The sequence below is a fragment of the Pinus tabuliformis genome, chromosome 9, assembly GCF_031772625.1.
Source record: "Pinus tabuliformis cultivar Carrire ecotype Pingquan chromosome 9, CPIR1, whole genome shotgun sequence".
Taxonomy (NCBI): domain Eukaryota; kingdom Viridiplantae; phylum Streptophyta; class Pinopsida; order Pinales; family Pinaceae; genus Pinus; species Pinus tabuliformis.
Genome location: NC_142307.1, coordinates 1,269,512,299 through 1,269,527,521, shown reverse-complemented (window position 1 = coordinate 1,269,527,521; position 15,223 = coordinate 1,269,512,299). Strand labels below are relative to the sequence as shown.

At 34.1% G+C, this 15,223-nt stretch overlaps 1 protein-coding gene across 5 annotated transcripts in view; it reads left to right on the top strand.

Annotated features, from left to right (window-relative positions):
• The window catches only part of LOC149153179 (katanin p80 WD40 repeat-containing subunit B1 homolog KTN80.4-like), a 164,272-nt gene that overhangs the window by 72,866 nt on the left and 76,183 nt on the right, over positions 1-15,223 (top strand). For 3 of the 5 annotated variants that reach the window (XM_089440611.1, XM_089440614.1, XM_089440613.1), the window contains 3 exons: positions 91-234; positions 417-612; positions 881-1,438. In XM_089440611.1, coding sequence (XP_089296737.1) covers positions 91-234; positions 417-612; positions 881-1,438 — 898 coding nt within the window. The remainder of the gene's footprint in view (positions 1-90; positions 235-416; positions 613-880; positions 1,439-15,223) is intronic. The other 2 variants (XM_089440612.1, XM_089440615.1) reach the window with 2 other exon arrangements.

The window sequence follows — 15,223 nt, the reverse complement described above, 5'->3', positions numbered from 1 at the left end:
AGCAGTCCTGATCTATGCATGTAAAACTTTTCCTGTTCGAATTTATGTTTAGTTTTCAAGGCCTTATTTGGAAATCATTGTTGGATGCAGATTTTTTCTTGGGAGCCATTAAAATGTCATGATGCAATAGATATTGGATGGTCAAAACTAGCAGATCTCAACATACATGAAGGAAAGCTTCTTGCTTGTTCATACAATCAAAATTGTGTTGGTATTTGGGTTGTTGACCTGTTGGTATGATCAACTACTATTATTTTTCAAATTAGTGCATGATTCTGTGTTTTTCTCCATTTTTTTATGGCATTGCTAGTAAGTGATCATTATATTAACAATGAAATATCTTTCGCTTTTGCAGCAGGTAGGGCCATATAATTCTGATCATTATATTAACAATGAAATACCTTTCCCTTTTGCAGCAGGTAGGGCCATATAATTCTGGAACTGCGCCTAGATCAAATAGGCTTGTATTAGAGAAATTGAATTCTAATGGAAATTTAGGCAATAAGCAATCAGTGGATTCTAGTGGGAAGAATGGCAATGTGGCAAGGCCATCTTCATCACATGGTTTTGAATCAGGATTGAAGGAAGTGAAATTGACTTCATCAATAACTGGTAGATTACTTGTTTTGCATTTAGCAATTTTTTTCCTCTCTTTCTTTATATTTGAAAATTTTGTGTCTATTATTATTATTTTTGTTTATATTATTAGCCTTATAATTGTGAAGTATTATACGTGAACTTGCATTTTCGCTTCTGAAATGCAATTATAATTTTAGATATTTCCTTCTAGTTACATTGAAAATTTACTTGAATATAAATATGAGACTTTTCTTGTTTTATTCATTTGTTTTTCCTGTTTTTACAACTCATATTTGTGTAGACTTTGAAAGTGCTCCAAGCACACCTCAACGAGCTGGATCAGGTTTTGCCTCAAAAAGTCATTCCGAGACTTCCGTACCAGCATCATATGTCATGCCATCAAGGAAAAGTACCTCAACCAAACTACAGCCTACCACGGGCACTCGGTCATTATACAGGGCTGATGTAGTTCCTGTCATTGTCCCTAGAAATAGTGTGGGGTCAGATATGGCAGCAAATGTCAGAGAAGTCAATAATATTAGGAGAACGTCTTCCTCTACGATATCATCAAAAGTAAATGATTTCATTAAGATGGGGAGTAGCACAAATGACTCTGACAGGACAGACAGGACTACTCAGTCAGCATCTATACTGAAGCCTACCGTCTGCAATGATAGATCTGCTGAAACTTGTATTTCTAGACGTGATAATCCTCAGAGTGATTCTGCTGTAGTCGGTGATGAGATTCAGGAAAGGTCCAAGTGGATAGGTGCAACCAAGTTTAGGACAAAGTCAACCAATATATTAGATGGATATCTTCAGAACAGAGGAAGTAATCTTCAATGGCCTTCATTGTCTGGTAATTTAACTTGTCTCTTAATAGAATGATGACAGATTTCTAAGTTCAATGGGTCGTTAGGTCAAAGCAGATTAGAATTTTTTATATTTGAAAATAATGTTTTATTACGTGTTCTGATGGATGGGCGTGGCCTTTTCACATGTATTCCATCAATAATTATCAAGTTTTCTATAGCAGCCTAGAATAACTATACTCAATATTATTAGGTTTTGATAATTTTCTAATTATTTTAGATCTGAATTCTCGATTGATTATACTTCAGGAAATTTAATCGAGGACAGTTTTGTTAGTTCGAATTTTGCAGAAGCTGAATTTAATTTTTCTGTTTTGTAGTTGACTGCTTTTTTATTTTTTAGCTCAATATGCCCATTTGGATGGAATCGATAGCCTTTTGCATAGAAAATGTCCATTTTCTAAACATATGCAGTTGTTGTTGCATTACTGTCTACATGCCTTCCACATACGATCAACCATTTATCTACAGAGAGACTGCTGCAATAGTAGAGGAATCAGTCTGCGACTGCAAGATCGATTTTTTTGGTAAAGTAAATAAAGCTTTTGTATTAACACAGAATATACAAATTACAGAAGTATAATTCAAATTTCAGAGGTGTCAGCTGTCCTTCCTGATACTGTTTGGGCCTGCTATGCAACAATTTATCAGATCCACTGTTCAGATTATAAAAATGAATCGTCATAACTATAAAATATAAACCGAGAGCAGACTAGATCATTGAACATCACTGTATTTTCTCCCACAACGCAGATGGCTACGGGAAATTCATTTTTTTTTTTTTGCCGGGGGGGGGAAGCGCGGTGTAAATAAGCTTTTTTCTATTAAACTGATACAAGATTACTTAATATCAAAATCCTTTTGCCGTGGTCTACCAAATTGAAAACCAGACCAACAGCAGAAGTTAATGTCTTTTGTCCCAAATGTCCATATACTAACCAGATACATACGAAAAGGTCTATTGACCAAGACTTCATTATGCAAAACATTATGCCAAAATACTGGTAAATTCCAAGTGAAGTAGAAAAACCATAAGTTAACTGAAACTGTCAAGAGGACATGGGCCTAGAATGGATGGATTGATTGGACGTGCAGGATTTGGTTTGTTGTAGAGCTGTTCCTCAATGCAAGCCACTTCATGTTCTTCGACCCCCAGTGGGATTTTACTGGAAATTGGAAACTCATGTTGACCTATTATGAAATCATTAAAAAATTAAGATGCTGTTGCTTAATCTTGCTCGTCCAGTTGATGGGATCATAGTTCAGTGGTGAAGATGTGGCATTTCAAGCCACCCACCAATGTCCAATGCTGCCGAGGCATGAATAAGCAGTTGCTTGCTTGGACATGCCCGGGGTGATTTTGATGGAAGATATTACCCCAGGATCACAGCAGCTTAGCCAAACAAAAGTGCTTGCGTTTAGAGTTTCTATATTTTGAAAATGGATCCTTGTATGGAATGCCTCTGTAACATGGATGAAATGGTTTAGAGGCATTTAAGAGTTTTTGAAATGTCATATGAGCTGTTTCAGTGATTTTAACTGGCATTTTGGTCACAATCTATGAAAAGAAAAAAGAATAGTATAGAGAGAAAACAACTCCATAAAAAGTCTTTGTTTAGGTTCATAATCTCCAAAGTATCTCTTTAAAGCAATCACTCGTATGCTTTAGATATCATAAAGATGAGGATCAACAACTTCCTAATCTAGTCTTTAAATAGACTCTGAAATGAATCTCTTTTAAGTGATGACTCATAAAACGTTGGTTCTCAAAGATACAAGGAAAAGAAGACATAACACCATAGAGGAGATCAAATTTCATGGAAATATTTACCACCAAGTCCCAAGATCCATTGCAAACACCCCCTTTTGTCTCCATTATTGATTTTAAGGAATGGCATTTTGGTCACAATCTAAGAAAAGAAAAAAGAATAGTATAAAGAGAAAACAACTTCATAAAAAGTCTTTGTTTAGGTTCATAATCTCCAAAGGATCTCTTTAAAGCAATCACTCGTATGCTTTAGATATCATAAAGATGAGGACTCAACAACTTCCTAATCTATTCTTTAAATAGACTCTGAAGTGAATCTCTTTTAAGTGATGACTCATATAACGTTGGTTCTCAAAGATATAAGGAAAAGAAGACATAACACCATAGAGGAGATCAAATTTCATGGAAATATTTACCACCAAGTCCCAAGATCCATTGCAAACACCCCATTTTGTCTCCATTATTGATTTTAGGGAATTTTCACATATATAGATGCATGGACAGCTCATGTCCCATAATAAACTGTTGAGAAATCCATTAGGGCAGCATTAGGGCAACTTTTAATTTGATTTCTCTTTACTTGACAGTTATTTGTGATATTTTTCTTCTTGATTACGCTTATGTTCTTATCATCAAATAAAGGCCAAAACAATGAAGATCACAATCACAAATAGATGAACACAAGATATAGGCTCCAAGCCAGGGCCAAACCCCTCCAAGGGGAAAACCCAAAAAGAACTTCTCTTCTTATAGAATCAATTCGAATGAGACTCCCAAGACCCAAAACATAAGACTAAGACTTTACCAAGAATCAAGCCAGCCACCAATACTTCTTCTTCAAGACAAGAACAAGATCTTCCAAGGGCAGCGAAGCAAACCAAGGCTCTTCTAGCCTCTCGACTATCCACAAAGGAGCTGTAACACCTTCTGTAATTTTCGGACTTGTGAAGAACCCAGAAATCCTAGCATACTTCGCATGTGTGAGCTGTAGCAGAGATATTTCAGAGATCCAAATTCTTCTAGGGCTTGTCACTCCTTTTCTAGACTTCTTCTAGCCTTCTAAGACCTTTGTTCTTCCTTTCCAACCGGGGATCGAACTCAAGAAGTGTGTGCTTTATGTGTGTCAAATGAGGTCAAAGTTCTTCCTTTATATAGCCCCTCCAAGAGGCTCGAATAGGCCTCTCTAGGCTGACTTCAAGTAGGCTGACCGACTTGGTCTTGGGAGCTTCTAGACACTTCTAAATACAAAACAAATTTTCTTTTCTTGATAATAATGCCCGAATGGGTCTTTTACAATGTGATAAGGACTCTTTGACTCATGTAAACCCTAGGAGAATTAAATGAATGCTTGACCTAATGACAAATAACTTGAGCATGAAACCCATGCTTTACAAAAATAATTTTCTTTTGTTCTTGACATCATTTTCTTTCTTATTTTGATAGATACATAAAAGTTACATTATGATAAGAGTCAAATGACAATTATGAAGACCGAAACTAGTTACATTCTTCAACATAAACTGTAATGATGAAGATACCTCCTCTCATCTAAGTCACCGGATTCGCCGTTTTTTATGCATAAAATTCGAAATTCGGCGAATTTGAAGGTCAAACGAATATGTTCGTTCGAGTTCGCCATTAAATTCGGCGAACTCGAATTTCATGCCGAATTCGAATTTTAGCCGAATAAAATCGCCATTAAATTCGTTTCGATGCGTTGAAATTCGCCGGCAGCAGATTAAATTCGTTTTTTTTCGCGCCCGCGGGTATGAGTGTTCCTGTTTTAGGTTTCATTGGTTTCAACTTTCATTGACTCGGGTTTCGTTGTTTCAAGTTTTCATTGCCGCCGCTGGTCATTGCAGACGCCATAGACTACACCTTGACGGGCTCGGGTTTTTCCAGAAACAAAGACTCGTATCTCCTGAACAGGCATTGATATCTCCCAAATCAGTGTAAGAGAAGTTTGTTGGAAGACAAGGCGTGAAAGAAATGGCGTAAAATCTCAATTTTGTTACACATTGAATAACTAGATAAATGACTTTATTACGCATATGAAATAATTACATAAATAAATTTATTGAAGAAAAATTAAATTATACATAACAAAAAATAATCGTATAATTTGAATCGGTTTATATATATATATGATGGAAGAATAAAACCATCCTTCACCCCTAGAGAAATATCTTACATCAATTTGATTTTTAATTCGCTCACACAACAAGATATCTTACATCAATTTCATTTTTAATTGGCTCATACAATTAATAGACTTGCGAGGATATTATTGTGCTCTGCACTATTAGGGATTAGACTTAGAACAACTTGCTCACACTTGCGAGATATTAGGCATTAGACTTATAGTGTAATATATTTTAGATCCTCAAAATCGACCATCTTTATTCCTTTTGATAATGTGTCGGGTAATGTTATATTTCTTCACTCTCAAAGTTGAAAGCAATATTTTGCGTTTATGTCGCTTACGAGATACCGCTAAGTATATTAATTAAATTAAGAATGTATATTAAATATAGATACGCTGCATGCATATGGTATATTAATTAAGTATATTAATTAAATTATATAATTAAATTAAATTAATTTCTCATATGCATATCTATCTTTAATATACATTTTTTTTTTCGAATTTCTATATGTCAAATTTTATCGACAAAATTTTAGTTGCCGAACTTTATTCGAATTTCATGGGCGTCGAACTCGAACTCGAACTCGAACCTGGTGACTTAGCCTCTCATTGATAATGTCCGGATGGATTAGAACTAAATAATGGTTTCTTGGCCAGTCAATCTACCTACCATTTGATTTGATCTTGTCTCAGGCAAGGGACTTGAACTCAGTTGCAAGAATGTGCCACATTAGATGGAGATGGAATGTTAACCCTTATTTCTTAGAAATCAAGTTATAAAGAGTGTTTGGGCCTCCATTAATGACATCTCTCTATTTGGATTTATTTCCAGATTATGAACAATATACAGAATTTTTTGTCTCTTTGTTTTTCTTACATGCACACACACACAGACATATATTTTGTATTCTAGCCACATTGTATACTGGTTTTCTAAAACTTTTCTGTATCCGTTTCAGATACTGTACCTGTATTCAATCTCATATTCATATCCATGCAACTTAGTTTTTCTCATACAAGTGGGCTGCTCTTGTCTGATCTCTTTGGGTTAGTTGTAATGCTCGTCCTGAATTTAAAGGAAGCACTTTCAAAAAACGATTTTCTCATCTGATTAGGATGTCTTTCAATCAATAGTGAAGCTTAGATTTCCTTCATCCTTGGTTTAACTATAGTTCTACTCCTATACTTTCTGAAGTGCCTCCTTTGTTGAGTTTTCATGATTTTCTAGACTGATAATTACTTCCAATGATTTCTTCATTAGTTTAACTTATGTAACATTTATCATTAAGCAATTATACATAGAAAATATTCAACAGTAAAATAATAATGACAGTAGGATCATGAAGAGACAGCCAAACACAAGAGACACAAAATTTATCCTGGGAAAACCCTAACCAGGGAAAAACCCAGCAACCTTTTCTTAGAGAAATTGTGCAATTCAAAAGGAGATACAATCTGATTTACCAGACAAAAACAAAGTCAAACTGACCAGTAACCAAACCTAGGTCAAACCTGGTCAAACAGAGACAAATTCAGCCTCCTGAAATTTCGGTCTGCTGCCTCAGAAATCATCCTTCTCCGTGCCTCATATTCGTCCTTCTTATTCTGCCTCAGAATCATTCTTTTGGTCTGCTTCAGATTTGTTCTTATTCTGCCTCAGATGGTGATCTGAATTGGTGCTTTGAAGTGGAGACCAAGTAGCTTTTAGATAGTGAATTCGTGAGCCTGAGAAGGTGTGTCTATAGTATATACACTGAGCTGATCTGTACTTCTTGGACGGCCGACTTGACCTTAGGAGGCAAAAATAATTTTAATTTTCAAAATTGAAATTCCATCTTTTGAAGCCGACTTGAAATCCACATTTATATTTATCATTTCATACATATTTGGAGGGATAAACCTTGATTTATGAAGACCGGCCATAGCTACAAAATTCAACATCCTTGGTTCGATTTTCTAAAGAGTCATGTGCAATGTGATGTATATCACTTCCAATCAATCTTTAATGGTTGAGATAACATGCTAATGTTACTTTTTCCTCCGTGGACATGCCTCCTCCTCTTTCTAGCTTACAAAAGTTCTTTAGGAATCCTTTCAACTCCCCAACAACTTGTAATGAACCAAATGGTTCATCAATTGAGCATCCATAGAGAAGAGGGACAAGACCTCATAATGTGAAAATAGATAAAATTAATGTGATTGATGTAATGATGATTGATAAGAGCACAAATGTGATGTATATATAATGAATGAAGGGTTAAGTCACTACGAGGGAGTGAGATTGTTGGAAAGGGTCACCTATTACTTAACTATGTTTGATTATATAAATTACATGTCACACCTCCTTGAGATGCTTTGTCCTTGAAACAATTGAATAAATGATGTTAGACTGTGAGTCCCTAGACAATCACAAAGTCCGAGACCACATAGGCATGAGTTGTAAACCTTATCCTTGATGAGGTGTTGTCATGATCCATTGATGAGTTATCAATGAGATCTAGATCTAGATTGGTCATTGATGTACTAAAAATTCATATCTTGAGATCATTACAATGAGGTAATAAAATGGCTTAAGGCCTTTTCTGCCACTTTGCTGCTCTTGTTTTTCTCATGTTAATTCTTAACAAATGAGACAAAAAGATTGATGTTTATAATAATATTGTTGTGTTGTAAAAGGATCAATCCATTCTAACTCATTTTGTTGGGATTATCTATTGATATGACTCAGATAGATTTTTTCGGAGTGTGACTCTTGGTATGTATTCGGTTTTGACTCGAAGACATATTGAAATTCCAATTCTTTTAAATGTAAACAATGTTGTCTTTTTTCTAAGTAATGTTGGCACTAGGAAGTTGATTGGTCAATTCTCTGACTCTTGTTCTTAGGATGACAAGTAGGGTTTAAGTTTTTTCTTCTTCTTCTCCACTTTAGGAAACTTATAAATAACGTTAAATTGTGCACATATATCTTCATTAGATACTTTTATTGATTTGTCGATTGATAAAACTTACTCTTGAAAAAAATAGTTGGATTTCAACTTCATTGGGTATGTAGATGTTTTCATGGCAAGAAATTACTTTTCTTCTTTTGAATTTGATATTCCATTTTGTTTCAATCATTCGACTTAGTCAAGCAAGGTTTGCTTGTTTTTCGAACTTTTTTTTCCTTTCCAACTAACGTCAACAATTTCCTTCTTTTAAAGATAGTTTTTTTTTTTTTTTTTTTTTTTTTTTTTATTCTTCTTCTTCTTCTCTTCATAGGCTTGTAATTGTCTTTCTAATCATTTTCCTTCAGGTTCCTTTGTATTGATTCTCAATCACTTTGAATGATGAGACTTGGATTATCATCTAGAAATTTTGATTAGGTGGCTTCCTATGCACTTAATTATAACATCGTGGAACATTATCATTATTTTTTTTAATACCATATCATCAGGTGATTGTTAATTTTGTGGTCAAAGTTCCAAGCAATTCTAGCCAAGAATATTTGAGAACTATATCATTGTCTCGAATTGATGTGGCATAAAAATTGGATTTCAAGGAGTAATTGCCAATTATTAAATTTATTTACCGAGTTTTGAACTCTTTGACCCTAACATGTACACATTATTTTTTTGTTGAGATTTTAAATTGTTTGCTAAATCTGTTAGATATTATAATGTTTATTTTATCTAGGTAGTAATTGTAAGGCCAAGGAATGTAACTCCCGAAGAATTTCATACTTTGCATTAATGTAAAGATCATTATATAACAAGAAGAGGGGTGACCTTTGGGTTTCAACACGATGTTTCAACGTCAATTGTGAGTTTGTTTCTCAAAATTATTGCGTGGCTAGTCCATAAGGGAATGAAGCCCGCGTTTAGTTTTTGAAGACTTTGTTGGATTTAGAGGTGAGCACATCCAACAACTGTGAAAACTCGAGAAGCAAGCTCATCTTTGCAAATCCAACATGCCATTTCTTATGGTATGGTCAATATTAATTGCAGATTTTTCTTTCAAGCTCACTGTGAAGTTTTACATATGTAGAAAAGATAGAGTTTGCTCCGTGATTAGCATAGTTCTATGTTCTAGTTGACTTTTCAGGTACGAGTGGTTTTCACCTGGAACGAACAAAATTCGTTATTCAAGTTAAATACTCCATAAGACTTGGAATATGAAGATATCCATTGAGGATACAAATATTATATATTAAATGTATGAATGAGAATGATGATACAATTGAGAGTGAGGGTCCTGTATATATAGCCAGGTAAGTACCCTTTCATGAACAGTCATGTCTATAGAGACATGCCTCTTTGTTTAACTAATTATTATTTAATTACATATTATTATGATTTTTATTTATTGAATTGAGGCTTCTGTGATCCATATCAGGTTTATGAGAGATTTTTATTATTATTATTATTATTATTATTATGATTATTATTTTTTATTATTTTTATATATTATTTATTTATTTATTTATTTATTTATTTTTTAAGACAGGAATATTCATTTACACAATTAATTTATCTGGGTAATTAAAACTTATTTATTTATTTATTATTATTATTATTATTTTTTAAGTATATTTTCTAATATTTATTTATTTAGTTATTTAACTTTTATTTTTATTCTTATTTTTTTTTTTTTTTTTTTTTATTTTTTTTTTTGTATTTTTATTTATTATTATTATTTTTTTTAAGTAAGCATAACATCCTTCTTTATAATTCTTTATATACACATATAATCTTATTAGTTAGTTATAACTCTATAAATAGTTAGTTGCCTTATTATTATTATAATTATTTTTTCTAACTAACTATTAAATTAACATCCAATTAAATTTAATTAATTTATACATATAATCTATTTATTTAGTGGTAATGTCCCTTATTTTAATTATCTTCCTTTTAATTATTATTGACCCTGGTCTCTAGTCAAATTTAGCCGTTGATCTTTTTTAGCCGTTGGAAGCTCTGCTCAAGCTATTTAACATGCAAAGCTAGTTTTGATTCTTCAACTTGTCCTGACGATGAACCACACTAGTTGGTTCGAAACGCGTCGGCAAATGACAGATCTTGTGATTTACGCCGAAAAATCTCTCGTAAACATGATTATTATTTATTATCTATATTTATTAGTTTTACATAAATTGTATTCATAACATTGCCTTCCTTTTCAAAAAGCTTTGTCTTCAAAGCTTGTTGATGAAAGGGCTTGATCTCTTTTTCTGCTACGAATGTCTTCTCGTCTGGGGACAATCATCTTTGTCGATACAAGTTGATATGATCCTTGGAGTGATATATAAAATTGTTGCATGGAGGAAGGATTTGACCATCCTAAATTAATCTTTTGTGGAATCTTTTGATTACTGGAAACTTGTGATGAATTTTTATCACATGAGTAGATTGCACTGACATTAGTATTCTTTGGAACATCAATTTGTTGTTTCCGTTCTAAATACGTAGCTTGATTGAGTTGTCTACTCTCGTGATTCAGATGTCGATAATGAATTATAGTGATTTGATTTTCCCTTATCTTGTTTGTGTCGTTTTCTTGATTTATTTGAAGCACCTGATTTCCTTTAGCTGGGGAAGTTGAATGGTTGATTTATGGATCTTCACTTGAATCTTTTGTTGTTGGAACTGTAACTTCTGAATACATCTTTACTTCAACTAGTTTGTCCTGTTCTTGAGTTGTGATATTGGTTGGATTGATATTTGTTGTTTTTTCGTCAACTTGAATTTCTACATTTGATGCTTCCTTCTCAATAAGTTGTTGTACCTTGTTTTCTAATGACTTGTCCTTCTTAAGCTTCTTGATTTGCATCAGTAAATTTCACTATGGTCTTTAAGCCAAGAAACTTCATTTTTGTCAGTGGCGGTCTTGTCAATTTCTCTTTGCATATTTTGTAGTCCTTTTTTACCTCCTTGAAAAATAATTTTTGAAATATCTTGTATGTTTTCTAGTGTTACTGAATTTGACTTCAGTGTAACATCCCAGAGTGTTATTTTCTTTTTCCTGCAGGAAAATGTTAAAAACTTCTTTTTCGTATTTAAAATGAAGGATTCTAGAGTTTCCATCAAGGGTGAACCCAAAATAATGTCACCTTGATTGCTCCATAGGGTTTGAATTGAGTATTGCAATATAAATGTATAATCCTCAATATTTAACTGTAAATTGGTTATGTCATATTTTTTGTTACCAAAACAGTGTAATTTTTTGATTATATTTGACTCCGGAATCACTAATTGGTTTGTGATTTTAGGCATTATATAATTTTTATCTTCAGAAAGTGAGATAACAATAGTGACATCTTTTCTCGCAATAGACCCTTTAATTCTGAATAACACTGAAGCATAATTACGTGAAGTTTCTGGAAATCTTCCTTCTTTCATTTCCAAATTATATTCCATTTTGCTTGGTTGAAATGAGCTTAGGGTTTTTAAAGATAAAATCCTTTAACTTTTAATTAATGCTTCACTTAGCATATAAATAAGTTTAATTAACCCCAAAATAAAAAACCTCTCAAATTCCGACTTTTGACTTTTTTCTTGAAAACTATTTCTTTAATGGTTTTTTATTTTATTTTATATAATCCTTCTTAATTTTTCATATATGGCTTTAACCCTTTTTGTTAAATTTGGCAACTAGGGCCAAACATCACTTTGGACAAACTCTTATGAGGCAGTTGATATTTTTCTTGGATTCCTCTTTCCGGGAGGTGTAGAATTGATCTAAAGATCATCCCATTATGACATGTACAAATGAAGTTATGAATTTATTTTGATTATGGACAAATTGTCAAGGTCGGCCAACCATCAAATTAGCCTCCTCCAGCTTTCAACGTTGCATATAAATACAAGGTGCCTCCTCCTCATTTTGGCATCTCATCTCATTCATCTTTCTCTCTCTCATCTTGATTGGGTACGGATTTTTGGGCTCCTCTCTCTGCACATGTGCGAAAGGAAGACTGCCTTCTCTCGTTACTGTGTTGACCAGATTTGTTCGAAATTTGACGAGGCTGACTTTGACCAGCATTGACCCTTTGATTTTGTGAGGGAGACTTTTGTTTGGGTAGGCCGTTGTTTTGGGCACAAAAATCGACGCAGTTTGACCCTTGCGTTGATTGCCCTAATTCAAGTTGCTGCGTTGAATTTTGTTGACCAGATTTGACTGGTTATTTTCGGACTGTTTTGGGTTGCATTATCTTGCTATTGGAGGCCGAGTTGACCAAGGTTGATCGAGCTATTTTGGAGGTCAATTTCAGCCCTATTGACCTGCGTTGACTTTTTGGTTAGGGCTTTCTATTGCTGTTTTGATTGATCAGTTGGGGCAAGTGAATATTGTAAATTGTACTCTCTCTGTTGAACTTTTGAAGAATTATAAGAAGAATTAATGAAGGGTTTCCCCACATTGGGGTTTGTCCCTGGCTGGTGCCATATCTTGTGTCCTCTTGTGTTGGCTTGTCTTCTACTGTTATTGTTTATGTTCTATCTGCATTTTACTATTATGTTGATGTGATTTCTATACTGGATATGATATTGGGCTAATAAAGAAAATTGAGGTAAAATTGCTCTAAGCATAGAACATACCATTGTTATCCTAAAATTAACATGGTATCGGAGCTGAGGTGAAGACAAAGCCCAAGCAAGAGTGAAGAGCAATCACTAAGAGGAGCAATCACTGATCAAGAATAAGTCTCAATGGCCTCCACATCCTACTTCAAGTATGATGATAAGCTTTATGATAAGTTTGATTATCATGCATGGAAGATGACTCTTGATTTGACTTTAGAAGAGCAAGATGTCATGGATTATGTGCAGGGAAAGATTCCGGGACCTCCTTCAAATGCAACAGTTGCTGCTAAGACAAAGTACAAGAAGGGTGAAGTCAAAGCCAAGAAGATCATAAGGGATTCTATTCATAAGCAATTAGTTGCTTACATCTCCGATGTGAATACATCAAAGGAGATATATAACAGGTTGGTTGGCATGTTCAAATCTAGCAATGCAAATCAAATTCTTTTCTTCAAGAACAAGCTAAAGGATATAAAGAAGAGAAAAGGTGAGGATATTCAATCCTACTTCATGAGGATTACCGAGATAAAAATGATCTTCTTTCAATTTGTGAAGCTATTGCTGACAGGGAGCTCACTCTCATTGCCCTTGGAGGTCTTCCTCTCGAATGGCATGTGTTCAACACTACTATTCTCAATAACGACATAATTCCAGGTTTTGAAGAATTGCTGACTATATGTTCTCAAGAAGAAACAAGGATGATGGAATTGGAGATGCCTTCGAATAGGAATAATCCTACCGCATTCTCCACTCATTCCAAGAGGAAGAACAATGCAGGTTCAAAGAAGTAAAGTCAAGGAAGACAGAGATTAAAAAATGGAAGGAAGAGAAGATGCTTCGTTCGCAACAAGTTTGGTCACTATCCCAGGGAGTGTCCAAATAGAAGGGACACATGTCATGATGATGATCACAATCATTCCAGGGGCAACAACAACAATCAAAGGAATGGCAGGTTCAACAACAAAGGGAAAAAGAATGTTTCTGCTACTCATCCTGGAAATGATTGAGCTTCTAAAAGAACAAGAAACTCCAAGTATGATGAGTCTAATGTTGTAAATTCTAAGCAAAAGGAATTTTATCTTATATTTGCCCTCTCTATTGCCTCTCCTCCGGATTGTTTGGGAAATTGGTTGATTGATATTGGTGCCTCAAGTCACTTCACCAGGTACAAGGAAGCTCTTTCAAATCTGATAGAGAAGGATACAAATTTGGAAATTATCCTTGGAGACAATGCCACCTATCCCGTGAAGGGAGTTGAGAATGTTACCCTTCAATTGAATCAAGGTAACACCGTTCATCTTCAAGAAGTACTATATGTACCTGATCTAAAGAAGAATCTAGTGTCTATCTCGGTGATGGAAGACAAAGGATTCAAGGTGGCATTCATCGATGGAAAGGTACATGTGTGGAAAAGAAATTTCAAAGAAGCATTTACTCTTGGATTCAGGGTTGATAGTTTATATCAAGTTGGAGGAAGTCCATTGGGAGCCGTGTCTTGCGACACATCTCTTCAATTTGAACTATGGCACTAGAGGTTTACTCATCTTCACAAAGTAAATAAGCATAAAAGAAGTCACATTATTGTTTTTTCTTACATTTTTTTTGCCCTTTGTCGCCTAACATTATAGAGTGTAGATTCAATGTACACTGTATTGGTTTTCATTTTAGTTCCACTTATTTTAGTTCGATAATGCCTTGGAATGATTTCACTGTTTAGCTGTTCATGTAAAAACAAAGTAATTTAAAATTCTCCAACTAATATATAAACTTCACAGTGATATTTTTTTTTTAAATTTTATAATAAAAAATAAAAGACAAATACGAAGATGAATCCTCACCACTGCACTCCAAAAAAAATGTCCCACTATCAAGTAGATGAGTGCTTCCTCAGACATGAAAGGTGGTGGTGTTATGAGTTCTGCCACCAAGCAAAAGTGCACCAAATTTACCTAGATGAAAATAACTAAATTCATTAGCTAATTAATTAATTTAAGTTATGTCAAAATTCACCAAAGATGGATCTATTTTACCGATGAAAATAACTAAATTAATTTGCTAAGTAATTAAGTCAAGTCAAAATTCACCAAATATGGATCCTGTGGAAGTCTAGTAACTGGTCAAAGTTTTAAACGATGGAATGCAACATTCAATTTTGTTGTGTTGTGGGTGCCTACCCACATCAAACCAGGCCAATACAATGAGAAATACAATGAGAAACACTGTATATTAAATACCCAACTCAATAAAGGTCAGCCTTGGCCAGGAATGGGAGTTGTAATTACTAAATACCCAACTC